The 27,388-nt window shown below is 46.3% G+C and overlaps 3 protein-coding genes and 7 non-coding genes across 13 annotated transcripts in view; 5 read left to right on the top strand and 5 right to left on the bottom strand.

Annotated features, from left to right (window-relative positions):
• CTC1 (CST telomere replication complex component 1) overlaps window positions 1-1,810 on the top strand; it is a 25,121-nt gene extending 23,311 nt beyond the window's left edge. The window contains exon 24 of the mRNA XM_054689789.1: window positions 1,116-1,810. The gene's annotated coding sequence lies outside the window, so the exon portion shown is untranslated. The remainder of the gene's footprint in view (window positions 1-1,115) is intronic.
• TRNAD-GUC (transfer RNA aspartic acid (anticodon GUC)) lies at window positions 299-370 on the top strand. Its single transcript has one exon. It is a non-coding gene; the product is annotated as a tRNA-Asp (tRNA).
• Window positions 1,007-1,078, bottom strand: TRNAG-UCC (transfer RNA glycine (anticodon UCC)). The gene has a single exon. It is a non-coding gene; the product is annotated as a tRNA-Gly (tRNA).
• Window positions 1,656-1,727, top strand: TRNAW-CCA (transfer RNA tryptophan (anticodon CCA)). Its single transcript has one exon. It is a non-coding gene; the product is annotated as a tRNA-Trp (tRNA).
• A 6,939-nt stretch (window positions 1,811-8,749) lies between the features above and the next one.
• On the top strand, window positions 8,750-14,773 carry AURKB (aurora kinase B). Of its 3 annotated transcripts, none has more exons than XM_054689133.1 (9): window positions 8,750-8,829; window positions 9,159-9,231; window positions 10,878-10,980; window positions 11,064-11,118; window positions 11,344-11,535; window positions 11,798-11,936; window positions 12,035-12,183; window positions 13,248-13,426; window positions 13,587-14,773. In XM_054689133.1, the coding sequence occupies exons 2-9, from the start codon at window positions 9,184-9,186 to the stop codon at window positions 13,754-13,756; spliced, it is 1,035 nt and encodes a 344-aa protein (XP_054545108.1). In that variant the 5' UTR covers window positions 8,750-8,829; window positions 9,159-9,183; the 3' UTR covers window positions 13,757-14,773. The 3 variants fall into 3 exon arrangements, with proteins under 3 accessions (XP_054545108.1, XP_054545109.1, XP_054545110.1); XM_054689134.1 differs by having other exon boundaries at window positions 9,136-9,231; XM_054689135.1 differs by lacking the exon at window positions 9,159-9,231.
• A 5,260-nt stretch (window positions 14,774-20,033) lies between these two features.
• BORCS6 (BLOC-1 related complex subunit 6) lies at window positions 20,034-27,144 on the top strand. Of its 2 annotated transcripts, XM_054689235.1 has the most exons (3): window positions 20,034-24,219; window positions 25,483-25,510; window positions 26,359-27,144. In XM_054689235.1, the coding sequence occupies exon 1, from the start codon at window positions 20,087-20,089 to the stop codon at window positions 21,155-21,157; it is 1,071 nt and encodes a 356-aa protein (XP_054545210.1). In that variant the 5' UTR covers window positions 20,034-20,086; the 3' UTR covers window positions 21,158-24,219; window positions 25,483-25,510; window positions 26,359-27,144. The 2 variants fall into 2 exon arrangements, with proteins under 2 accessions (XP_054545210.1, XP_037349981.1); XM_037494084.2 differs by lacking the exon at window positions 25,483-25,510 and having other exon boundaries at window positions 26,359-26,388.
• On the bottom strand, window positions 22,502-22,575 carry TRNAI-AAU (transfer RNA isoleucine (anticodon AAU)). Its single transcript has one exon. It is a non-coding gene; the product is annotated as a tRNA-Ile (tRNA).
• On the bottom strand, window positions 22,939-23,012 carry TRNAT-AGU (transfer RNA threonine (anticodon AGU)). Its single transcript has one exon. It is a non-coding gene; the product is annotated as a tRNA-Thr (tRNA).
• On the bottom strand, window positions 23,246-23,327 carry TRNAS-GCU (transfer RNA serine (anticodon GCU)). The gene has a single exon. It is a non-coding gene; the product is annotated as a tRNA-Ser (tRNA).
• TRNAW-CCA (transfer RNA tryptophan (anticodon CCA)) lies at window positions 23,765-23,836 on the bottom strand. The gene has a single exon. It is a non-coding gene; the product is annotated as a tRNA-Trp (tRNA).
• Window positions 27,145-27,388: the final 244 nt, after the last annotated feature.

Raw genomic sequence — 27,388 nt, 5'->3', positions numbered from 1 at the left:
GATGCCCATTAACCTACAGTTGTGGATGACAGGAGTGAAATGGGGCCTTTTCAGGGGTGTGTTTGGGAGCTCCCAAGAACTGTTAGAACGCAAGTCTGCAACCTTAGAAGTCGTCTCTCTCTGTCATTCTTGTTCGCTGCTTTCCTTCTGGAGACGCACTCTCCGTTGTGGTCTGCCACGTGTACAAATTTCTGATTAGCCTTTCTCAGTGATCGAAAACGCTGGACTTCCGAGTTACAGCGCTGAACTCCGCCAAAGTCATAGATCAAGGATTTGGAGAAAGTGCTGCTCAGCTCATTCCTCGTTAGTATAGTGGTGAGTATCCCCGCCTGTCACGCGGGAGACCGGGGTTCGATTCCCCGACGGGGAGAAGAGCGGCGCTATTTTTCTTATCTTGCTATTACAAATCCTATTGACCTTGAGTCCTGGGATGGAGCTTTTGTGAAAACAGGGAACGGGGAAAAGCAGAGTAGTCTGTTCCGACTCTCGAGTTGACATTCTCGAAGTTTGTTTTACTTCAAGTAGCTTGCATTTTACATGTGCAACTAAATTAGGCGTTATTTTCTCTGTTCACTGCGTTTATTAGACGTTTTTGTTGACTGTATCTTAAAAATACAGATGGGCAAACAACACAAAATAGACACAGGCTGCGTAATCCCACCGCCAAACTTGGTCTCCTGCGCGGTGCTCTCATACATACAAATGAATCTTTCCAGTCTCAACCCAGCAAGCAATATCAGGCCATGCGAGGGCCTGGATCAGCGCCCTGCTCTGCCCAGGGTGTCGAATTTGGGGTTTTTTTGCTGTTGTTGTCAGTATCTTCACCTCCCTCGTGTACGTGGGTGTGCATTCCGCTCGAGGTACGTCGCGCAATTATAAGGGAGATGCGTTTGTGAGGTAGGCAACCGATCCAGGGCCCGGAGAGCGGGACCGTCGCGCAAAACCTTAGACTAGGTTTGGAGAAAGCAGGAGGAAAAGAAAGTAATAAAAAAGAAATATATGAAGTTGCGTTGGCCGGGAATCGAACCCGGGTCAACTGCTTGGAAGGCAGCTATGCTAACCACTATACCACCAACGCTAACGAAAAACCAGGTCTCTCAAATTATTTGTTATAGATGTTTGCAGGGTCGCCACCTAAGTGATGGGATTTGGAAGTTGGCTTAGGCCTGGATTGTGGATATAAATAAAATGAAGATAAAAGTACGACTGAAGTCTGCGGGGCACTCACGTGTGAGCAGCACTGGACTCCCACCACCTCCAGGGCGCTCCGCCCACCACCCCGAAGACCGCGTGGTTGAACCCAGTCCACAGGTGGTTCCGACAAGGTGAGGGAAGGTATTTCCGAGTCACTGGAAGAGCTGGGATTAAGTCTAAAATCCGCCTGGAAGGCCAGGGCTGCAGCAACACCACTTGGTCATTCCCAGAAATGCCCCCAATCGCTTCTCTGTTGAGTGTGCTTAATGTGCCGAGGTTAAAGAGTCAAAGTTAAGGCAAATGCTCTTAAGAGCAATTCATCCAGAGGAGGATTTTTTTTAATCCTACGTGCGCGCGCATCTGGCCCACTCGCGATTTGGAGAAGCCTAAAGAGAAAGCTCCGCCCCTAGTTGCTGACGATAAGTCTGTTCACCAGATCTGTCAAGCCGCGAACTCGGGGAGGCCTCGTGGCGCAACGGTAGCGCGTCTGACTCCAGATCAGAAGGTTGCGTGTTCAAATCACGTCGGGGTCAAGTGGTAGTTTTGCTGTCTGGATAGATGATACTGACCATTTTCAGGAAAAAAAATCTCTTCTTAGTGTATTAGAAAAATATGAGTCTCAGTGTCAACTCTGAGTTTTCTCCTAAAATACAAATTTTGGTATTTTTATTTTCATCTTATTGCTTCTATCAAATCAACCAATGAAAATAGTAATACCTTTAATCTCATAGATTTGTATCCTAAAACAGAAATCGTTTATGAATAATCTCCAATTCTTGTTCAGAAAATGTATTTGAGCAATAAATATGCTTTACTGGAAAGAATATAGCAATAATTAATAATTTTAAGGTAATAATGGTAGTTTAAAATAATATCCTAAGCTATTTTTTATGTTTGGGCAACTTGTCTGTGCTGTCCATAATCTTGCACTCTATTATTTTCACTTCTCATTGTCATTTAAATATAGTTAGTTCTATAGTCCTCATAGTTTTTCATTTTATTGAGAAACGATTGACATACATCACTGCATAACTTCAAGAAGCATAATATGCTGGTTTGATTTACATATATTATGAAATGATTACCACACCAGGTTCACCTAATATCGGTCTTCTTATGTATATACAATAAAAAGTAAAGAAAGAAAAAAAGAATAAAGGAAAATATTTTTCCTTATGATGAGAACTCTTAGAATCATTCTCTTAACAACTTTTCTATATCTCATACAGTGGTATTAGCTACAGTTATTATTTATAATCACATCCCTGTATTTATTTATTTGTAACTGGAAGTTTGTATCTTTGATGACCTTTTTCCAGTTTTCCCTCCTCTCACCCCTTCTTCTCTCTGGGAACCACAAGTCTAATCTCCATTTCTATGAGTTTGTTTTTGTTTTGCTTTGTTTTTAGAGTCCACATTTAAATGAAATTATATGGTATCTGTTCTTGTCTGATTTATTTCATTTAGCAAAATACTTTTGAGGCCCATCCATGCTGTCACAAATGACAGGACTTCCTTGGATTGTTTTTTATTTATGACTGAATAATATTCCATTATATATATTTACCACAACTTCTTTATCCATCCATCCATCCATGAATATGTATGTTGTTTCCATGAATTTGATATTATAAATATTATAAATAATAGTACTGCGGGCATGGGGTGCAGCTATCTTTTCTTTTTTTTTTTTTAAAGATTGATTTTATTTATTAATACCAGAACTGGGGTGTAGACCAGAGGTGAGGGGGCCAGAGATCAGAGGATTCCCCAGAGACAGAGTGGGGAACAGATCAGGCAGATCTACTGAAGTACACAGCTGAGGGGAGCAGCCAGCAAGACAGGAGAGGTCTGCTGTGCCATGGGTGTCAGTTCCCTGGCTGGGGACGGAACTCATGCTGCAGTGGCTGCTAATAGATTGATAGTGCTGAGATTTAACCCCTTGTGCCCCCAGGAAGGCCCCTGTCTTTTCAAGTTAGTGCTTTCATTCCCTCTGAATATATTCCTGGAAATGGATTTGTTGGATGATATATGGTAGTGCAATTTTAAAGTTTTTTAGTATCCTCCATAGTGTTTTCCATATTGGCTTACCAATTTACAGTCCCACCAACAGTGCACAAGTTCGCCACATCCATCAAACATTTGTTATCTCCTGTCTTTTTGATGATGGCCATTCTAACATCTAAGGGGATGCCTCATTGTGACTATAATTTTCATTTCCTAATAACCTGTAATACTTAGCATTATTTTTTATGTTCTTGTTCATATTTCATCTATTTTCTTTGGAGAAATATCTATTCAGTTCCTTTGCCTATTTTTCTTTTCTTTTTTAGCCTTGGTAATATCCTTTATTATGAAACCTGTTTTATATGATATAATACAGCCACTCTAGCTGTCTTTTGATTAATGTTGGCATGATCATTTCTTTCCTTCTTTAAAATTAAGAATTAATTAGTTTAAATGAAATTTCATTGTTTTACATCTTTGTTCATTTTTTGACAGCTTTTGCCTATTTTTCAATTGGCTTATTTGATCTTGTGATAATGAGGTGTATGAATTGTTTATATCTTTTGGACATTAACTCCTTATCAGTTAAATGGTTTGCAAACATTTTTTCCCATTCCATACATTGTTTTTTTCATGTTGCTGATAGGTCAAAATTGTAATTTTAACGATGACTTGAAATTTGAGGGCAATTCTGTAAATAATTAAATAAGTCTTCTAAAGTTAGACATTTTGGTTGTCTGCACTATTTTCTTATTATTTAAAATGTTACTTAATCATCTTTGTGCATCCATCTTTTTTTGTTTGTCTCTGCTAAATTAGTTCTACGACACAAATTCTTGAATGTGTATTGGAGCCTAAAGTTACTCCTGAGCTATATCCAGTAACTGTATCTCTCTCCAAAAGGCTCTATTACTTTTTCAAGCAAAAATTATCTTTCTTTTGCTTCTTCTATTATTATTAATTATTGTTTCCATTATTGCTTCCTTACAACAGAATTTTGACCCCAACATTTATTTAATGCTTTTTATCATCTTTGATGTTCTGTCCATGCCTATTTGAAGTTGAACATAAGGGTATTAAATGTAAATATTTTGTATTTAACTTATGTTAAATATAAATATTCTCTCTACTTCTTGAGAGTCATAGGCCTTATTTTTCCCAATGGGAAATTACTTCCCAGACATCTTTCCTTAACTAACAGTGCTTTGTTAGTGTAACAGGCTTGGGCTGCAGGCGAGGAATTCCTGCAGACTCTGTATCACCCACATTGCAGATAAGTCCCCAAGCTGGCATCCTTCCCGCCCCTGCCCTCCACTCCCTGACTTCTGCCCACCTTCTGCCAGAGGGGCCACTGTGTCACGTGTGCCAAGGTAGAGGCAGACAAACTGCCAACCCTTAAAGAAGCTGTGTGTGCTCACACTGAGAACTGCTGATGACTTAGGGCCATAGCCCTGGAGCTCTAACAACCCCAAATTGAAGGTCAATGATGCTTGCAGTGGCAGGCCCTGCTCCCCCTGCTGCCCACACAAGCCAAAGCAGCTTTAAGGAGATACCAAATGATAATTTTCTAATTCTGTCCTTTCTTCTACATTTATGGGCAGACATTGGTATATAAACAAGATCTTTCTCTCATCCACCTGGCCCAGGTGATGTATTAGTGATAATAATGGGTATCATTGCTTTCGCTACTGTGTTTCATTTCATCCCGAATGCAGGGCAGTATTATTGCCCATTTGAGAGCTGACATTCAAAAAGGTTCACCATTTTGCCATGCAGCATGGATGGCAAGTGGCAGGCCCAGAGGCAAATCTGTAACATCCAAGCTGGTGGTTTTTTGGCTCCATCTTGCTGCCCTTGTTCCCTAAAAACCCAGCTAAGGAGTCACTGGGGAAGGAAGGAAGGTTGTAAAATGTGGTTTATGGTGTGGAAGAGCCCTGGAGATGTTAGGGATTAAATATGCTTGTTTCATGATTTATAAGCCAATGTTTACAAGTCAGTAAATTTCACATCTAATTCTGGATTTCTAGCTTTTCTTTTAAAATGGAAAGATCTGCCCATACTTAGGTTATACTTTCTCATTGCAACAATCAACTAGTGAAGCCCGTAAGTGCTGTTAATTAGGCCTTGAACCACCACTGGTTCTTGTCCCACAACTCCGTAAAAAGGATAAGTAAGCAGATAAGTAAGCAGAGAAAAGCAAAATTTGTTCAAGAAAGGAAAGAACAGTCTATTTAAAGGAAGAAAGCAAGGGGCTCCCAGGTGCACTGTGCCTGAGAGGGGCAAAGAAGTCATTATGGGGCTGTTTTCAGGGGATATATAAACCTTTTTCTCTCTCTGTTCTAAAATCTCATCATCCTCTTTGTGACTGGCTCACTTGGTGGCTGTACTTCCCTGGGCATCTGTGTCCAGCTTTACAGCTCTTATCTTAGTCTTTCATTGCCGCTGTCTAAGGTCTCTGAAAATTTACTCTCCTTATTTTTTTTAAAAGATTTATTTATTTATGGATACAAGAACTGGGGTACAGGCCAGAGGTGCAGGGGGGTGAGAGGATTCACCAGAGACAGAGTGGGGAGCAGAACAAGCAGATCTACTGAAATACACTGCTGAGGGGAGCAGCAGGCAAGACAGGAGAGGTCTGCTGCGCCATTTAGGTAGCTCCACTGCTGGGGATGGAACTCATGCTGCAGAGGCTGCTGATAGCTTCATAGGTTGTATCTTAACCACCTGTGCCACCAGAGGGACCCCCAATTTACTCTCCTTATTAGTCTTAAAATTTACTGTCCTGATTAACCCTCCTGGATTTCTCTGCCCTTATCTCAGAAGCCTCTAACTTTCCCAAAGTCCCTGCTTGCACTGTCTCTGAAGCTGCCTACTTAATACTAACTTTCCCTAGGACTCACTAGTACTGGGTTCCCTTCCACGCTTTTACTCCTATTCACCCTGCCACACTCCCAGAACATTCTCATCACTGAAAAAGAAATCCATTCCCATTGGCAGTCACTCCCCACTCTCTCCTTTCCTAATCTTGGATGGCCAGGGTCACCCAACAAGCCCCATCCAGACCCTTCTGAGCCAACTCCTTATTCCTGAAAGGTGCTGATTGGTTGATGATGAAATTCAAGTCTTGAAATTTCTTTGGGGCTAGTCCATTATCAGAAATAAAAGGGACTCTCTTCTTCAGCTGTCACTAAAGTGCTCATGCTTCCCAGGAAGCTCAGGCCACTTTGGAGTGAGGACCTTCCTTCAACAGGCCACTAACAGTGCCAGGTAGCGACTGCCCAGCATTTGAGAGAGTTCGATGGCTTCGCTATGGGAGTCAATCTGCATCTACAGGGTCCTTAACTTGCTTGAGAATGAGCTGACAGTCACTGAGGATAATATCAATGGCCTTATTAAAGCAGCAGGTGTTAAATGTTGAAGATTTCTGGTGTGGCTTTTTCACAAAGGCCCTGGGCAATGTCAACTTTAGGAGACAGGGACTTCGGGAGAGTTGAAAGAGCCTTCTGAAATAAGGGCAGAGAAATTCAGGAGGGCTAATGAGGGCAGTCAATTCGAAGGCTAAAATTTGAGGCTAATTGGCACAGTAAACTCTAGGAGACCTTGGATAGGGAAGGTAAAAAGAGAAATTCTAGGGCCTCCCTGATAGCGCAAAGGGGTAAGTCTGCACTACCAAGCTATGGGCAGCCACTGCAAACCGAGTTCCATCCCCAGCCAGCGAGCTAACCCACATGGCACAGCAGACACTGGACTGCTCCGTTCAGCAGTATATTTCAGTAGATTTGCCTGTTCTGCTCCCCACTCTGTCTCTGCTAAATCCTTTCACCCCCAGCACCTCTGGCCTACACCCCAGCTCTTGTATGCATAAATAAATAAAACAAATCTTAAAAAAAAATAAGAGAGAGCCTCCCTGGTGGCGCAAAGGGTTAAGATACAAACTATGAAGCTATCTGCAGCCACTGCAGCACAAGAGTGATTCCAGGCCAGGGAGATACCCACATGGCACAGCAGACCTCTCCTGTCTCACCCGCTGCTCCCCTCACCAGTGTATTTCAGACAGTCTTTCTTTTCTGTCCCCACTCTGTCTCTGGTGAATCCTCTCACCACCCTCACCTCTGACCTGTACCCCGGTTCTCATATGCATAGGGTGATGAGATTTTAGAATAGAGGAAAAAAAAGTTTCAAATATCCCCTAGACTCGAGCGCATTGGCGATGCTGCCTTGGAGTCTTTGCTTTTGTTCTTTTTCCTCTAAATAGACTTTTTCTTACCTTCTTGAATAAAGTTTGCTTCTTTTTGCTTACTTATCTAAATAGTCTGCGGATTCCTTTTCACAGCTTCATGGGATAAGAACCTGTGGTGGTTCAAGAGCTAAATTAACAGTGCACACTGTCTTCACCAGGAGGTGGTCCTGCCCCTTCTGCTGCTGCTGCTCCAGCTGAGGAGAAGGAAGTAGAAACAGAGAAAGAAGACTGGAGAGTCTGGTGATGGCATGGGCTTTGTTTGTTTCTTTGTCGGTTTCTTTGTTTTTTTCCTAAACCTCTTTTGTAACATCTTCAATAAAAAGTTGAACTCTTGAAAGGGGCCGGGGGGAGGGACTAATGTCTGGGATTGTGCTTCCCAAGCATTTAGTATCCTAGCCATCCTGTCTTTAGGACACAACCTTTGGAATATAATCCAGTATGACCCTTCCCAGTCACGTGAAAATTCAACCCTGGAGAACAGTGACGTTTTTATTGTGTTTTTTAAAAGTGTTGGTATGCAATAGATAGAAAATAATCAAAACTGATCCTTCACAGATTTTTTGAGAAGCACTGGGATAAACAACAGAGATTTTGTTCACTAACTTGAATGGGCGGTTGATAGTTGCCTAGCTGATAGAAGAGATAGTTTTTGTTTCTTTTTTTTTTTTTTTTTTTAATGAGTAATGCAAACCATTCCTATGCTGCCCTGTCACATATTCCCAAAAGGCCAAATATCTTCTTGACATAATGTGCAAGTGGAAATTTAAAGACTGTAGGAGACGGGGATACTGTATTGGTTCTATCAGACATAGCAATTCATGCACTAGGTTCCGGCAGTATGCATATAGGAAAAAAATGTAGCATATAGGGGATGCGATACTATCCCTGACCTCAGGCATCCATTGGGGGTCCTGCACCGAATTCCCCCCCTCCCCACCTCCATCCTTAAATCGCTTGCCGGAGTAAGAGGCAACTAAGTGCTTTATTTACCCCACAAGGGTAGGACTGAAATCCCTCTGGACAAATGGTTCTGGCATAACTGGCTCTCCCTCTAGCAGAAAGCAAGTACAAATCCTAATTACTATATACACAAGGATAAATTACAGATATATTAAAGATTTACTTTTTGTTTAAAAATATACAAGAATGTTTTTAATTTGGGCATGACACTTTGCTAAACCGAAACCAAGCCCGGCCTTTCGCATTCCGCCTCGTTCATTGGGTGTCAGCGGGCTCCGTCATGGGGCGTCCAGCCAATGACAGTGGACCTGGGTGATGCGCTCAGCCAATGAGTCCAGGGCGGGAGATTTGAAAAAGTCTCGGCAGTGTCGCCGCAGAGCAGGTTCAGTCGTTTGCCAGCGGCCAGGGGTGACAGCCACGGGCTCCAGGTGAGCTGATCTTTCGCAGACCTTGCGCTAGAAGAGGGCAGGTGATCAGGCAGCTCCAGGTTCCATTGAACCGGCCCGCACGCACTCAAACAGGCTGATGGGCGCTGGGTGGAGAGGGGTCCCGGGGGCCATAGGGATGGGGCCCGTAGCAGAATTCGCAATGGAGGCTGGGGGGTCGCAAGCGCACTGGTGTGCCCTGACGCCGCCAGCTTGCTGACCTTCCTTTCACCAGCCCCAAGCAAGGGCTTGCAGCTAGACCGGTCGGCGCCTCCCTCGCTCTCTCCCTCTTTTTTCTGCTTCTTACAGCTCAATTTCCCTTCTCTGCCCAGCTCTCCTCCCCCTTTCCCTCTGAGGATGGCCCAGAAGGAGAACGCCTACCCCTGGCCCTACCGCCGGCAGACGGTAAGGGCTTTCCTCCCTCCAACCCCCCAGCTCTGCCTTTACCTCTATCCGGCGAGTTCCTGTATAGAGATTTGAGATCCTGCAGAAGGCAATCCTAAGTCTTCCCTGTTATGCTCCAACGTATGGCCCACAAGTTTGCTGGCAGAATCCGATCAGGTGTTGCCAACTTGAATCTGACCAGCCTGTGAGGGCCTCTGAGGGCTGGGCCTACTTATCATATACAAATGACTTCTGGGACTGAGCAGGCAGCCGCTGGCTCTCCGGTCAGGATTCACGGGCCTTATCTTGAAAAAATGGGCTCGACAGGAAATAGAAATAGACTCTGAAAGAATTTAGATAAGTTTATAAGTTTAAAAGATCCAGGACAGGTATAAATTAATAATTTGGAATTTATTTTAATGACAGATGTAGGTAGAGAGCTAAGTAGATTTATTTTCTTGTCCCAACACCTTCTGGTTTGAAATGCCACCTTTGTTATAAATATTAAACTCTCACATACATCTGAATCTATTTCTGGACTCGTTACTTGCCGTATTTGTAAATTCTGTTCTTTTTATTATTATTATTTTTATTTTTATTTATTTTATTTATGTATACAAGCACTGGGTACAGTCAGAAGCGCGGGAGGGTGAGAGAATTCACCAGAGCCAGAGCAGGGAGCAGAGCAGGCAGAAGGCCCGAAGTACACTGCTGAGGGGAGCAGCGGGCGGCAGGAGAGGTCTGCGCTCCATGTGGGACCCTCCTCCGGTGGCTGGGGAGCAGCCGGGGATCGAACCGGCGCCGCAGCTTCGCAACCCAGCGCTCAACCGCTGCGCCACCCTGGAGGCCCTAAATTCTGTTCTTGAGTCAATCTTGGAAACAGGTTTTTAGGGGACACTGACTGAGACTTTCTACCTCTTGGCTAAAGAAGAAGGAAGGGGCTCTCATAGGCTTTGCTACCTGTTGATGGGGCTTGGGTATCCTGGAGAGTCATCTGTCCCCTCCTCTCCTAGCTCCCACTCTCATGGAGCGCTGAGAGAGGCTGTCAAGAGTGGAGACTGAAAGAGTAACCACTGTCACTTCTACATTTGTCACTCTCAGAGTATATGCCTCTGAGGCACTGAAAGTGATCAGTGGTTCAGGGCCATCAGAATAGCCCTCAAGTAAACACTGGTATTTGCCTCAGTATTCAAGATCTCTATGAAATTAGGTGAGCCTTAATAGGCTGAGTTATTTAGGGGCCTGTGTGAATACCTCTGTGCTAAAACTCGGAATTGTATGTGTTCATTACTCAACCCTCCACTGTCCCCTGGGGCCTGGGTAAACGAGTGTGGTATAACGAGTGTGGACAGGACTATAGAACTTGAATATGCTTTTCACCTCTTTGGGGCAGGGCCAAAGAGGTAAAATGTTAGATGTTGGGGTAAGTCCTTTGCTATTTTTCTTAGGCTGATTTAGGTTGTTTATTAAAGACCCATTTTAATATGGGGCAATGAGCAAGCAGTGTCTTGGGACTGAGTAGTATAATTGTGGTCTCATTGTTCCTTTTTGAACTGGGAATAGGTGGTGGGTGACTGGCAAATGCTAAATGCTGTTTGCAGCACATTCCAACCATGTCACTAAGACAAAAGCACCCTCAGAGTCTCCCCCACCCTGCTCCTCCTCAGGCTCAATCTGGCCTGAACACCCTGCCCCAGAGAGTCCTCCGGAAGGAGCCTACCACCCCATCTGCTCTTGTCCTCATGAACCGCTCCAATGCCCAGCCCACAGGTAATTGGGACAAAGGAAAGAGGATTGACCTGAGGGGATTAGAGTCCGTGAGGAGGGCCTCAACTTACCTCTTACTTCCTCAGCTGCCCCTGGTCAGAAGGTGGTGGAGAATAGCAGTGGGACACCCAACCTCTCGATGTAAGTACCCAAGCCTCGGGGTAGCAGGAGAGGGGGTGGGCAGTGAACAGGTAGGAAATGAAGGAGGTAGAAATTTAGGAGAAATAGGGTTTGGGGGCAGGAAGGCCTGGTTTATCCTGTTTCAGCTCCCTTCAAAAAAGGACAGGGTTGAGGGCAGGAGAAAGTAGAACCCCCAAATGACTGACCAACCAGTACTCAATTGCCATCCCCCCGCTCTCTATTCAGGCGGTCTTTCACCATTGACGACTTTGAAATTGGACGTCCCCTGGGCAAAGGCAAGTTTGGAAATGTGTACTTGGCTCGGGAGAAGAAAAGCCATTTCATCGTGGCACTCAAGGTCCTCTTCAAGTCTCAGATAGAGAAGGAGAGTGTGGAGCATCAACTGCGCAGGGAGATCGAAATCCAGGCACATCTGCAGTACGAGTCCCTGCCCTCTGAGCTGAAACCCCTCTGCTCCCTCCTCCCCAGTTCCTCTTTCAGTCCCACATTCAGACTGTTTTCTCTATCCCATCTAGAACCTTGAATCCAGAGAGTTGCTTCCAGTTACCCCTCAACATTGCCAGTACTGGTGTTCCCCGCCTGGACCAAGTCTGACCCCAACTTGGTTCATATGACACCTGTCACCTTTCCCATTTCCTTATGTCAGGATGTGACCTGAGGCCTCTTCTGTCTCTTCTAGGCATCCCAATATCTTGCGTCTCTATAACTATTTCTATGACCGGCGAAGGATCTACTTGATTCTGGAGTATGCCCCCCGGGGTGAGCTCTATAAAGAACTGCAGAAGAGCCGCACTTTTGATGAGCAGCGAACAGCCACGGTCAGGGCCGGTGGGCGCCTGGGGCATCCTCAGGGGGCAGAGGCAGGGGGTAGCTCTATGTCCATCCTCAGCTGACTGCCTGTCATTGACCCTCCTAGATCATGGAGGAGCTGGCGGATGCTCTGATATACTGCCACGGGAAGAAGGTGATCCACAGAGACATAAAGCCAGAGAATCTGCTCTTGGGGCTCCAGGGAGAGCTGAAGATTGCTGACTTCGGCTGGTCTGTGCATGCCCCCTCCCTGAGGTATGGTGGGCCAGAAGGCTGGCCCTGGTGTGAGGCTCGCACATTCAAAATAATTTCCACTCCAAATCCCATTACCTAGAGATATTTGGGCTTGTCCTCATGTAAATACAGACACAGCAATATCATTGCAAAAGCAGGAGACTCAGTTTGTTTACCCAGATTGTCTACTTAATATAATGGGGACTCTGCCATATCACTGAGAATAATTCCCACACCATTTTTAATGATTTCATGAATTGCATAGTAGAACTGTAGCCTGATTTGCTTAAGCAGGACATGCTTGATGGACATTCAAGATGTCCCTAATTTTCCCTTTAATTATAAAATGAGTATTGCCCTCATGTCTGATTTTTTTTTTAAGATTTATTTTATTTATAAAAGAACCGGGGTACAGGCCAGATGTGCGTGAGGGTGAGAGGATTCACCAGAGATAGAGCGGGGAACAAAACAGAAAGACTGACTGAAATACACTGCTGAAGGGAGCAGCGGGTGAGACAGGAGAGGTCTGCCGCGCCATGTGGATATCTCCCCGGCTGGCCACTATTGAACCTGCACTGTGGAGGCTGTGGACAGCCTCACAGTGCTGCACTCAACTGTCTGCGCCACCAGGGAGGACCTCGTGTCTGATTATTTTAAGATACATCCCTCAGGGCTTCCCCGGTGGCACAGAGGGTTGAGCGCAGGGCTGTGAAGCTGTCCGCAGCCTCTGCAGCGCGGGTTTGATTCCCGGCCAGCCAGGGAGCTACTACCTACAAAGGCACGGCAGACCTCTCCTGTCTTACCTGCTGCTGAGGTCTGCCTGTTCTGCTTCCTGCTCTGTCTCTGGTGAATTCTCTCACCCTCCTGCGCCTCTGGACTGTACCCTAGTTCTTGTATAAATAAAAATAAATCTTTAAAAAAAAAAAATACATCCCTCACCATTTCTAGGCCTTTGGTTTATATCTTCATCCCACTCCTATCCCAAAGGCCACTCCCCTGGCATCTCTTGGCTCTCTGTCAGGCGGCAGGGAAAGGAGAGAGAATCTGTGGCTGGGATCACTGCCCACACTCCCATACCCCATCAGGAGGAAGACAATGTGTGGCACCCTGGACTACTTGCCCCCAGAGATGATTGAGGGCCGCACCCACAATGAAAAAGTGGATCTGTGGTGCATTGGGGTACTCTGCTATGAACTGCTGGTGGGAAGCCCACCCTTTGAGAGTGCGTCACACAACGAGACATATCGGCGCATTGTCAAGGTAGGTAGAAGGTTAGTGTGTCTGGCTGGGACTTTGTGCTGGCTGCTGAGGCCAGGGACTAGGGGTTTGGTGGCCCTGCCTAACTCTCCAAATAGTCAAGGTAAAAGCAGCCAGGATGAAATTAATAGGATCCTTCCTTCTCCTGTCTCTTTTTCTGCAGGTAGACCTGAAGTTTCCCCCTTCTGTGCCCTCAGGAGCCCAGGACCTCATCTCCAAGCTGCTCAAGCATAATCCCTCTGAACGCCTGCCTCTGACCCAAGTCTCAGCCCACCCTTGGGTCCGGGCCCACTCTCGAAGGGTGCTGCCCCCCTCTGCCCTTCAATCTGTCCCCTGAATTCTCCCTGTCATTAACTCAGTTGTGTCCATATTTGTATGTCTGTATATATGTGTTAGAAGGAGGGGTCCCTGGTCTATTCCCTGATCTGTCTTCTACCTCTTTTTTATTTAATAAAAGCTGAAGCTTTTTATACTGCTGAGTGCAGATGTTTACAGGTGGAGACTTTGTTGTGGAGGAAGCAGGCTCCTATGGAGAGGAGGCTGGGGAGTTGCCCAGGCTGGGTGCTGTGGGTGGACACTGCCTCACTTCCCCTGCTACCATCTGCCCTCTCAGCACTGACACCATCTGGTCAGCACCCAGACATCCCACCCTCACGGTCTTTTCTTTCCCCTGCTCTGACTGTCAGGGCCTGGGATGCTGGGTCCTTGACTCTACTCTGCTACAGCCATCTCTGCCTAGCATATCCTATGTCATATGCAATTCTCTGACCTCTAGTCTTTTCTCTCCTGGCTCAGTCCCTGCCCACTGAGGAGCAATTGAACACTGCTGTATCCTGGGAGTGTCTTGTTTTGTCTTACTGCTCTCCCTAGTCAGGATCTAACACGATTGAAAAGATGTACTGATGGTGTCTTTTTCCTGACCTAAGGCCTCACCTAAGTTTGATGCTTACTAAGCGTTTACCCATTTTAAAGATAATGAAACTGAGACACGGAGGGGTTATATAATCTGCCAAGCGTCTCACTAGTAAGGGGAGCCTGATTTTAAATCCAAAGTCCGCATTCTTTAATATCAAGCTAGAGTTGGCATAATGGCCTTTCTACAGCACACACATTTATATGTCTATATATCACAGGATTGGAACGAGAATTAGTTTGAGCTATTACTATGTGTAGTCTTTTTTAAAAAGTCCTTTATCAGGTTAAGTAAGGCTTATTGTCTTACTAGTTGCTAAGGGTCTAAGAGGTTTTTTTTGTATCATGAATAGATGTTGACTTTTATGTAAGGTTTTTCTGCATCTATTGTTTATTTGCTCTTTTAATCAATGTACTGAAATATGTCAATAAATGTTCTTATTTTTATTTATCTCAGTTATTCATGCTGCACTTGATTGTCCAATGTTTATATCATGACCATGAGATGCTCATGTGGCAATCTGTTATTTTTCCTTTTTTGTACAACTTTTGATTGTCCGTGACGTCAATTATCCTGTGTCATTTGCTTTATCCCCTATATACAGAACACTAATTTATCTCTAAAATCCCCTAGAATGAGCACGTAAATCTATCAACATCCATCAAAGTGTCACTTCCTTGCACTCCACACAGAACTGATATGGAGTGTATTTTATTATTATTCAGTTCTCAGTATTCTCTACTATGATGACTTCTTCCCTGATCCAGGAGTATTTCAAAAGTGTTAGTAAAATTCCAAACACAGGGGCTTCGTGCCCACTCTCCCCGCCCAGCAACGGTGCTCTGCCCCCATTTCTCCTTTACCCTCACTTAGGCAGAGGCCCTACGCTTGCTGCCTCATGTTCCTTATGCCCTGTCTTCATTTCCCCAGGACTTGAGTTCAAGCCCTGTATTGTCTCATTTTTTTGTTTACACAAATGGTTCATTGTAAATAAGTAAGGTAAAATTCTACTTTTCCAATTATCCTAAATCGATTTGATGAAAGATAAGGATAGAAAAACTGGAAAGGAGGCCCCAACAACTCCAAAAAACCAACATCAGCTTGGCAAAATCTTCGTAGCCTACTTTTCTTTGTGTTTACATTTATATATACTTCTGGAAAACAGCTTTTTTTCTTAACATGCAGGGCTTTTATGTAAATAGTATTGCACTGCACATATTGTTTTGCTATATCATTCTACCCTTATCCCTTAGAAGGTTCTTGTTCTGACAGTTTGGATACTTTCTTTTTTAAAACTTCTGCACTATAATCCTTAATGTGAATAGTACTAGGGATTTGTTTTGTTTAAGGCATTCTGTTGTAGACTATTTTCAGTGCTTTTCACTGTGGTTATGTCTTCCCCATACCTTCCTGCGCTCCTGTGTGAGCTTGTCTGAGGAAGATCTTGAGGAGAGCGTGGCAATGCTGGGGTCCTGGAGTAAGCCTCAGGTAAATGTTACCTGAACATTGCCTTAATTGCTTTCCAAGGTGGTGAAACTGCTTACCCTCCCAGCAGCAACAATGGAGGTTACCCAGTTTTCCTGCAACCTTCTAGCTTACACTCCCCAAAAATCTCCCCAAGGTGTTGGTTTTTCAACTCCCCAAGTCTCAAAGCTCCCCCTAGTGTCCAATCTTATGAACTCCCTCCAAATTTCTCTGAAAAAAAAAAACGGTGGAATCAGACAGGGATTTTGTAATCCAACCACCAACTCCCAAGCTACCACTACCCACATGTCAGCTACACCCACATCCACCCTCAAGTGGTGCAAGTGCCCTGCCCCATCAGAGGCCAGCCCTGCAGATGTACTCTGCATCTGGTCCTCCTGCCATTCAGCTGCATTCCAGCAATTGTTCCTTTTCCCTTTTCAGTTATCACATATCCCTTTTGCTAAACAATTTGTATCACCATTTAGTGATGTACCAAACATGTATTATCTGGACCCCACATCTCTTTCTATCTCCCAGTTTGCTATCACAACAAGATTTCTCAAGCACATTGTCTACTCACTATCTATACTAACTCCCTCACCTCTTGTTCACCATGACCTGTGGCTCTCACTCACTCTCACGCCTCAGCAGTCAAAACTTCTTCAGTCAAATCAGATGGGTCCTTCCCTGACCCCACACTCAACATCAGTGATCTTTTTCCTCTAGAAATCCCCACTTTCCACCTGAAGGAATAGCCCTGTCTCCCTCATCCTCCTAGGCTAGCTCACCGACTATGTCCTATAAGTGCTCTGAGCTGGATTCTCCTCTGATTCATGAATTCACAATTCCCAGGTGCCTATAGAGGGGATCTTTAGTGCAAGAGGTGGCAAACATCTGTAAAAATTCTAGTAGTAACCATTTAAGACTTTGCAGGCCAATTAGCCTCTGTTGAAACTACTTAGTCTGCCATTATAGTGTGAAAGCAACCACAGATGCTACATAAATGAGTGAGGCTGTACCTCAGTAAAACATAATGAACACTGAGATTTTAATTTTGTATCATTACATGAATTTTTCATATTTTTTAGATTTTGTTTTGTTTTTAAAGATTTATTTATGTATACAAGAGCTGGGGTACAGGCCAGAGGTGTGGGGGAGAGTGAGAGGATTCGCCAGAGACAGAAAGGGGAGCAGGCCACCGGCCTCCCCAGTGGCACAGCAGGTTGAGCGCAACGTTGTGAAACTGTCCTCAGCCTCTGCAGCGCGGGTTTGATTCCTGGCTGGCCAGGGAGATACCCTCATGGGGCGGCAGTCCTCTCCTGTCTCACCCGCTGCTCCTCTCAGCAGTGTATTTCAGTCTGTCTGCCTGTTCTGCTCTCCACTCTATCTCTGGTGAATCCTCTCAACCTCCCGAGCTTCTGACCTGTACCCCAGTTCTTGCATAAAAATAAATAAATCTTTTTTTTTTTTTAAAGGAGCAGAATAGGCAGATCTACTGAAACACACTGCCTAGGGGAGCACAGGGGAAAACAATAGAGGAAAACAGGAGAGGGGAGTGGGCTGCTGCATCATGTGGGTTAGCTCCCTGGCCAGGGATCAAACTCGGGCCACAGTGGCAATAGCATGATAGTGCTGAGACTTAACCCCTACACCTCCAGGGAGGTCCCTAAAAATGTAAAAACCTTTCTTAACTATCAGGCAATATAAAAGCAAGTGGTGAGCCAAATTTGGCCCATCGCCCATACTGCTGACTCCTGATACAGTGGACACTGTGGTCACACCCCCGCAGTCTTTTCCCCTCCCCTGTTGTGTTACAGTTAGTTGAGTTTGGAGAAATCTGGCCCATCCTTCTCTCTAGGAAGAGCATAATACTTTTGACCTAATCAATTCGTTCTTATCACCTTGTAAAAGTGATTGATTCTGGGTACCCAGTTCTAAGTTAATCAGACAAGGTATAACCCTGGCCAAAGTGACTAAATTGGGCATGTGAACTAGCTTAGGCCAGTGATATGGAAGGGAGATTAACGGGGACTCTAGTTCTATTCTTGCTATTCTGCAAGGTCTAATGGAAGTTATTTCTCCCTGTCTGGAAGACATGGTAGTATATCCACCAGGGTTCCTGCACACACACAACAAAAAATAATTCTGGCTCATTTAAGCAAAAAGAGACCTTACAGGCATCCTGGGTAATTCACAAATTCTCTAGGAGTGCCAAGAATCTCTATGAGGCCTGGGCTTGGAGTCTGCCCAGCCAGAAACAATTCCACTGAAGCCCAGCAGACGATAGTGTAGCCTAAGCCATGCACTAGGGAAGCTGGGAAAGGAGCTGCTCAGCCTTCCAGCTTTTGTAGTGGAAAATGGGTTCTGTCTGATGAGGTGGGATTCAGATTCTGGAAGCCAAAAGGAATGAATAATGTCCCTTACGTGTTATGGACTGAATGTTTTTGTCCACCCAAAATTCATGTGTTGCAGTCCTAATCTCCAGTGCATTATTATTTGGAGGTAAATAGGTTTAGATGAGGTCATGAGGGAGAAAAGGATTAGGCCAGAGGGCTCGCCATGGAGCAAACCAGGAAGAGGAACCTCACCAGGAACTGAAATCAACTGGTGCCTTGCACTTCCAAGCCTCCAGAATTGTGAGAAATAAGTATCTGTTCAAGAGACCTGGTTTATGGCATTTTGTTATGGCATATTTTGTTACGGCAGCCCAAGGAGACTAAACAATAGCAATGAATGAGAAATGACATAGCCATTTTGTCACCATGAGGAACCCCTCATGAGAAAAAGCTGCCTCTAGCGACCAAAAACAGATTCTTCATGTCAGCCTCAGGGACTGAATCCAGACTTCTCAGTTGTGCACTGTCTTGAAATCATCATTGCACAACATAATAAATTCCCCCTTTTTTGTGTGGGTTTAAGTTATGTCACTTGTTGAATAAAAAACATATGCCTGTTGAGGAGTAAAAGGAAGACAAAGTAGGCATCAGTCCCAGAGAGGGGGAAAGTGCTTAGAATAGCCCATTGATTTCATGGTGTATTTGTCTGGACTCTGTGATGTAAAGTGACAGAAACACAGAACGCGTTCAAGTCAAATTTTCAAGGGAAATATTAATGGTTTGGAGTCATTGGCTGTATATTTATTGAGCATCTACTATATGTCAGGCACTGTTCTAAACACTCAGGGTACAGATGAGAACAAAACAAAGAACCTTACCCTCATGAGAACTACATGAACAAGTAAGCAAATATATAGTAAGTGAGATGATGATAAGCACTATGGAGAAAAGCAGGGAAGGAAGGTTGTGGCGACCTCACAGAAAAGGAAACATTTGAATAAGGACCTGAAGGAGAAGCAAGGGTACCCTAAAAGTTAAGAAGCAATATCCAAGTTGAAAATAGTTCTTGGAGATTCGGCCTTTACAAAAAAAAAAAAAAAAAAGGCAAAAGCAACTGTAAATCTCTGAAGCAGGAGGAGGTCTGTCCTGTCAGAGGAAACAATGAGGAGGCTCCAGCAGGCTCAGGAAAGAGAAGGAAGAAATGAGATCAGAATGGAAATCGGGAATCTGATCTTCAAATAAGGCTGTCATTTATAGAGTATTTTACCTCGTGGCAAAAATCACACATCCTCCTCAAGGAGAGACACTCTCAAACGTGGAGGGGTCAGGAGGCAAAGAACAGAGTGCAAGAACACAGGAAAGCTCTTACACTTGTCCTGCTGACCACCATGAGTCGCTGTGGGCAGTTCGCCCGCTACAGTCGCCTGCTAGCTCGCCCAGAAGGATTCTGCACTTGCTGAGAATTCCGGTTTCGTCCTTGATCAACAAGGTGCGGTGCAAATCCGATGGGTCACAGAGGACCGTCCCAAGAACACCTCTAGGCCCATTCCAAGAACGCCTCTAGGAATTCCGTCTAGTACCCACTCGGGGTGTTTGCTAAGCAACAGCTGTGGGCGGAAAGAGCCTGAGCCTCGCCCCCGCGGGACTCCGGCATTTCAGGACCTTCACTTTAAGATCTGCCCCCTCAACTTTTTGAACGGGCGGGGGCGAGGAGCGCAGCTGTCACCTCCTCGTCGCCAACCCGGCTGACGCTCACATGGGACAAGCTGCTCAACGACGACTCTTCTTCCGGAACTTCCTGGTCTCACAACCAATCAAAACGTTCTTCCTGTCCGTACCATTGTCAGCCCGCAGCCAATCGGCGCGCCTCTACCAACGCCCCTTAAAGGCGCCTCCAGGGCTTCCCAAAGCCAGGCGAGCCGATTCCGCGGTTCCAGCCTCTAACTGCAGCATGGAGTCGTCCCGGGGCCGGCCTGGGCCCGAGGCGGACCTTCTGGCTCCGGGGGAGCAGCAAGCCGCGATATCCAGTGGCGGGCCGGGCCGAACGCCCTCTGAGACGCCCTCAGGCCTCCGGGTGTCCGGGGAGGAAGAGGCCGAGAACGCTGGAGGCGCCGGCCGCCACCTTAGGGTGTCCCTTAAGTCTTCGAGCCGCAGCGTCGCCCACCGGCCGGAACGGGAGGTTCGAGAGGACGAACCCGGCCGCGGAGGGACGCCGTCTGGGGTCGGGAGCCGCCGGGGAACGGCGCGGCCAGAGCGCGGCGCGCAGGAGCCCTCCCGGAGCAAGGAACCTGAGGAAAAGCCTCTGGAGGAAAAGCCCGCATCCGAGAGGGTCGGCCGTCGAGGGAGCCCCGGAGGCGTGGGGATGGATGCGGAGCCGGAGAAGGAAGAAGACGAGGAGGCGGGGGCGGGCGGCAGGGCTGGCCGGTCCTTCTCCAGCCGCCTTCAGGACAGCCGCAGCCTGGACGGACTGAGTGGGGCGTGCGGAGGCGCGGGGTCCACAGCGGCTGCTGAGTCCGGCGCCGGCGGCGGGCGTCGCGCCACCATCTCCAGTCCCCTGGAGCTCGAGGGCACGGTGAGCCGCCATGGCGACCTCACCCACTTCGTGGCCAACAACCTGCAACTCAAGATTCGTCTGAGCGCTGCCCCTCAACCTCTGCCCCCTGCCCCTGCGCGGCCCTGCTCAGCCCCTCCACCCACTCCAGCCATCCCCCCCATCGACCCCGACGTGCTGCGGGACCTGGAGCGGCTGAGTCGGGAGCTGGGTGGCCGGGTGGACCGTCTGCTGCGCGGGCTGGGTGGTGCGGTACAGGAGCTGACAGCGTTGAGCGTGGGCTGCATCCAGACCTACCGTGACGCCGTGGACTCCCTAGGCGAAGCCGTGGACATGAGCATCAAGGGCATGTACACCCTGCTGGCGCGCTGCGAGGAGCTAGAGAGGGCTCTACAGCCGGTTCAGGGGCTGGCGCGCCAAGTTCGGGATATCCGACGCACCCTGGAGGTGTTGGAGGCCCTGTGCAAGTGACCATGAGTGCAAGGGAGGCCTGGCCAAAGCAGGCCAGGGGCCACCAGGACCCTAAGGACTCTTCAAGGAGCCCTAATGGGAACTGCCGGCTGAGGGAAAGCCTGGATGTTGGAGGCTCTTCCAGATGAATTTAGCAGGCCCGGCCCCCCTTCTCGGGGTTTTTGTTGCAGGTGTATATGGGGGAGTTCTGTACTTTCTCTTAGTGGGAAGGGATGATGCTCTGCTTCTATTTAGTTGGCTCTCTGTAGCCACCTTGTTCTCCCCAACTTTGTTCCCTAACTAAAACACCATCACTGGGAACCCAGGGTTTTAGGTCTTGACTTGGAGGATATTATTGCAATATGTGACCAAGAAAGTAGAACAGAGGAGGCCCCCCCCCCCACTGTGGCCATCCTGACTCCAGTGGCTACATCTCAGGTGCCAGGGGCTGTGGGAAGTTGAGTGGCCCTTAGACACACACCACTCAAAGGAGGATGCACACCTGCAGATGGATAATCTGCTTCTGCGCTCCAGCCCCCTGCCATGCCCCTTCCCCAGTCAGAATGGAGTGGCACCAGGAGGAATGCACTGCATGACGGAGGGGGTGAATTGGGAGGGGTTTCTCTGCTCTCAGGGTTCAGGTAGTATTGCTGCTGGTTTTGAAGCCCACCTGTTGTGGAGTGTTCTAATCAGTTTTGGCTTTCTGAGTTTTTGTGGAATTAAAGTGCTGCTGCTGCTAAGGCTGAGGCTGAGTCTGTATGGGGTCAGGGATTGATGAGCCAAAGGAATGGGAGTGAGCCTTGCTCTTTTTCCATGGAACTCCCTTGGGACTGGTGCTGGGAGTGGTGTGGGGTGGATATGGTTCTTGTTCTCAGGCAGTGAATCTTAGGGGAAATGCACATCACAGAAATGGGCTCAGAGGGCCAGTCAGAAAAAACTGAAGCAAATTCTCCAGAAGAGGAAGGGAAGGGGTCCTATTAGGTCCTGGAGTGGACAGCCAGGGGCTAGGCAAATAGAGTATCTTGATTTTGGAGGAAAACTGGGACCCCCTCGTTAGTTCCATTCTTAATTCCATTTCCCACATTCCTCTAATCAGTGTTATATGTCTGTTTTGAGACATTGTTATAATCCTGGCGGCCTTCTATTTACAGTTCAAATAACAAATTCCAGGAGACCTACCATGTGGTTAGGAGATTTAGAAAAAACTGATTCCTTTTAAACTTTCCCCATTCTTTTCTAAATAGCTATACTTAGGGCTGAATCTCAGTACTTTTCTCTTTGGGTGTAAAAAGTTCCAGCTTTGGAAATGCTCCACAAGTCTTCCTCATTATTTACACAATGTCTAGAAAATATTTGAAAAGACACTGGCCCGTACGGGGATCGAACCCGCGACCTTGGCGTTATTAGCACCACGCTCTAACCAACTGAGCTAACCGGCCGGCTTAGCTGGTTGTGGCCACATAAACCTGTATAGAAGACAAATGAGTGCTCTGTCCTGTAAGCAAAATTTTTTCTCAGGGAAGCAATGAAATGAAATACGAATTACCTTGAAAAGCGCCGAGTCGTAGTACTTACGAGTACAGACTTCGGCGATTGGCGGAAGCTAGGGTTACAAACGTAGGACGCGGAACGTATAATATACACATAGTGTACACACAAACAACCGGCTTTGGTTGTTGGACAGCTTGACAGCTCCTGGTCGATTACTGAAGTGAAAGGATTGATTGACATGCGGGAGATACAATGCCTGATGGCTAGAGGCGCCCCACGCAGTATATACACAAAAGCAGGAAATACCGTGGAGGCACCGCTGGGATTCGAACCCAGGATCTCCTGTTTACTAGACAGGCGCTTTAACCAACTAAGCCACGGCGCCCCCTCGCCAGCCGCTGGTATATTATTTCCCTGGCCAAGTCAGTTTCAGGACAGGTGAGTGCTAAAGGGCCATTTACAATCAATTATTGGTCAAGTTAATGAGGTAAAAGGGAGGGGGAACATGAAATCAGTGGAGAGGTGACGGAAATAATGAATTTGGGGAGCGGAAAAGCGACGATAAATTCTTGGTTTCTGGATTACAAAACTGAACGCCGGCATCAGGCCATCGCAAACCGACGAGGATGGGATTCGAACCCACGCGTGCAGAGCACAATGGATTAGCAGTCCATCGCCTTAACCACTCGGCCACCTCGTCTACGGGAAAACGCTTTCGGTTCTTCTCTCTGGGGTTTGAGCTCCGACTCCTGAGTAAGCGTGAACCCACTGAGGATTCATGAAGCGCGCTTTTGGAGACATTCTCCCCAATACCGCGAAAACCACTCAGTGTGTTGTCAGTCCAAGCGACCTCGCGGCCCCCAGCATCCGACCCTGCTTCCTCCGTGCTGTGCAATCCCGAGCGTGTGCCGGGCCTCAGGCCCAAACTCACCGTGCACCGACCTGCCGTAAAAACGACCGCGAGACCGTTGGGCATCCCGCATGAGGAGGATCTACACGTCGCACCGGAGCCCTCCTTTTCCAGCCCCTACAAGATCCTTCTTCTCGGGTCTCTGGGCTCGAACCTAGCGGGGAATGTGGGAGTAAATAAAAGCAAACGAAACCTTGGTGGTTGCAGGGGAGCGTAAATAAGTAGGCTGACCCCGACGTGATTTGAACACGCAACCTTCTGATCTGGAGTCAGACGCGCTACCGTTGCGCCACGAGGTCGGCTGGCCGCATGGGTGGACAGGTCACTTCATGGCCAATTGTCGTCCAGGCGACCCCGGGTCCTGGAGATCGCGGCGCAAGAGCTATAGGACGTTTCTGAATTTCTAAAGTGCTTCCAGTGTGTGCCTGTTCTCTCCCAAGCGTGCGGTGGGTGAGCGGGGTCCCCCGCACCCCGCAGGGCAGCTCTTTGCGGGCTCAGGGCTCAGCTGTCCCTATGACCCGATCCCTGGCGTCCTGCTGACGACCACTCGGAAGGCCTAGGTCTCCTGGAGAAATCAGGCTTCACAGCCCAGAGGGGCAGATTTTTGCACAAAACGGATGGAAGGACAGGGACTCGGCCGAACGTGATGCAGCCATGCTAGAGAGCGGGACAACCTGAACGGGTAAGAAATTATCTCCTCTAGTGGCGCGTTTCAGTCCCTGGTTGCACGTTACAACCCCCTGACCAGCCTTCTGAATAGCCACGCACAAGCTCCAGGTTCAGAGATTCTGATTTGAGCGGTGCAGGGCAGAGATCTGTCATCGGTATTTTGTCACATTCTACAATTTTGAAGCATAACTTACACATACAAAAATGTACAGATCTTAAAATGTATCTTTTGGAGACCCGTAACCCTTTCAAGATTATGGTACTTTTCCTTCGCCCCAGAAAGTTTCTCTTATGTCCCTTCCAGGCGATCCCGGCTAAGAAACAACCCTTTTTTTTTTTTTTTTTTTTTAATCTCCCAGATGACATAGAGCTGGTAACTTACAAAGAGAGATACCAAACCAAGAAGTTCAGAGAGACTCCATTTGTCTCTTGAAGGATGAGAGCACTTCAACAGGCCAATATGGCAAAAGAAGCCATCCTGTATCTTTCTCTTTCCCTTCCAAGCTAAGTGTGGGTACATTCTTCACAGTAGGTCTACCAAAATTTATTAGAGATAACTGTCCTTAATTGACTCAGGGCAACATTTTACAGCCTCTTCTCCTTTGGTAGGCACTTCATTTATTTGTTGCACTCATTTATTGTGTTTAGGAGAGACAAAATCAGTAAAGTAGTAAATCAAATGATTACAGATTATAATGACTAGAGGTAAGAGGTTATGTGGTTAAGAGCTCAGATTCTCAAATCAGAGTAGATCCACAAATCTGGTGTCATAGATTATAGATTCAAGGAACTGCAGAAAGGTAGATATGTTGTTCTGTGCCTCTGTTTCCTTATCTGTACCTAAATGTCACTGAACTGTATACTTGAAAATGGTTAACTTTTTGTTGTGTAAAGTTCATCAAAAAAAAAAAAAACAATTTGAAGAGGATTCCACTGACCAATATTCAGAGCATCAAAAGAATAACCGGAGTCTCATGTCTGTGGGGCTCCCATGTATTTATCCTGATTTAGAAAAACTGAAAATGAACAAGTATCATCAGAATTACACTACGAGATATGAGAAAAAGGATTCCACTTTCTATGACAGGAAGAATATTTGATGACCCAGGATATGGGAAGATCCTGACCTCCTCCAAGAACAAAACCCAGAAGTCCTTAAATCCTTAATATTAAGACAACTCGACTGTGTGGATTCCTCTGATATCTCTCTCTCTCTCTCTCTCTCTCTCAAAATGCTAACTGGAATTCCCACTGCATACTCCTATCCACTATGAAGACAATTCCAGACCTGCAGAAACCTGAATGTGAGTGATGTGATAATGTGATGGCAGATAGTCATGATTATCTTCTCAACTATTCCATTTGCAAATGAAAGTAACAATGTTGAGCTGTATGTTTTATGCCACTCAATAAAAATGTGACTACTTAAAAAAAAATAGTAACAACTGCGATGGGCTGAAACACAGACAAGATATTAAAATCCACAAGTTCACAATGATCCTAAAAACAACTAGTTAGTTCCTTTTTAGAGGATGCTAGGAAACCAACTCATTATTCTGAAAACTGGTAAACAACAGTAGGAAAAAAAGTCACACATTTATCCTGCCTTTCCTGTATGACCTCTACCTTATGGCAAGCAGTGAGTTGATGAGCACACATTCTTATTTATAGAAGAATCCCGGGTGATAAATGCAGAAGGAATGATAGAATTAGGATATGCCCATTTTGAAACCCCTCATGAAGTGGAATTAGGCAGAGATGTTCAATTGAACCAGTAGGTGAAAAGCTAATGGAGAACTTATAAAAATTGCTTCAGTATGACTATACCTGAACCCACTGCTCAGACTGAACATGAAAATGAGAGATAAATGGGCATTATGAGCCTCCTGATGTGATGAAATAAAAAATACAAGCCACCACCCACGATGCATTTTTATCAAAAAATTGGACGTGAGACCGATCAATCACTAGATCAATCACTAGTACAGGAAAAGCAGAAAAGTAGAGGGATATATTAATTGACATTACCATAATAGACCCCACAAAAGGCTTAGTCTTCAACAGATAAATTGCAAGAAAACAAGGAGGGAGGAGGCAGTAGAAAGAACCAAAGATGAAAGAGTTTTAAGAGTTGTCATTCTCTCTCCTGCAGCCACCCAAGATGGAGAAATGAAAGAGGCCTAGGGGAAGAAGGTGGTTCCAGTCCTTGCTGAACATGAAGGAACAGGAGGCCAAGAAGGTGGTAAATTCCCTTTTTGAGAAAAGGTCCAAGAATTTTAGCATTGGATAGGACATCCAGCCCAAAAGGGACCTCATCTACTTTGTCAAGTGGCTCTGCTACATCTGGCTGCAGCTACTAAAGGCTATCCCCTACAAGAGGCTGAAAGTGCCATTAACCACTTCACCCAGGCCTTGGACTGCCAAACAGCCACTCAACTGCTTAAGCTGGCCTAGTAGTACAAACCAGAGACAAAGCAAGAAAAGCCCTGGCTGATAAGAAAGCTGCTGGCAAAAGAGATATCCCCACTAAAAGGCCATCTGTCCGTGAGGCAGAGGTTGATACTGTCATGCCTTCATGGAGAACAAGATTCAGCAGATGGTGACTGTACATGATGTGTATCCCAGTGAACTGGTCATCTTCCTGCCTGCCCTGTGTCAGATGAATGGGGTTTCCTAATGCATTGTCAAGGCAAGGGCCAGACTGGGGCATCTCATCCACAGGAAGACTTATACAACTGCCATCTTCACACAGGTTAACTCAGAAGTCAAAGGAGCCCTGACTAAGTTGGTGGAAATTACCAGATATGATGAAATCCAGTCACTGTGGAGGCAACATGCTGGTTTGAATTGCCAGGCTGGAAAGGCAAAGGCTACAGAACATTACCAAACTGGGCTAAGCGTACACTGTTGCATCTTCTGTACATAAAAATAATAAATATTCTCCTAATATATATATATATGTATATATTTATATATATAGCAACAGGGCCTTCCTGGTGGTTCAGGGCTTAAAGTCTCAGCACTACAAGCGATCCCCAGCCAGGGAGCTGACCCACATAGCGCAGCAGACCTCTCCTGTCTCGCCCACTGCTCCCCTCAGCAGTGTATTTCAGTCCATCCACCTCTTCTGCTCCCCACTCTATCTCTGGTGAATCCTCTCACCCCCCGCACCTCTGGCTTAC

The sequence above is a fragment of the Talpa occidentalis genome, unplaced genomic scaffold (assembly GCF_014898055.3).
Source record: "Talpa occidentalis isolate TD23 unplaced genomic scaffold, MPIMG_talOcc4v2.1 talOcc4.7, whole genome shotgun sequence".
In the NCBI taxonomy this organism is placed as follows: domain Eukaryota; kingdom Metazoa; phylum Chordata; class Mammalia; order Eulipotyphla; family Talpidae; genus Talpa; species Talpa occidentalis.
Note: the sequence above shows the minus strand (reverse complement) of the source record. Positions and strands in the feature narration are given on the sequence as shown.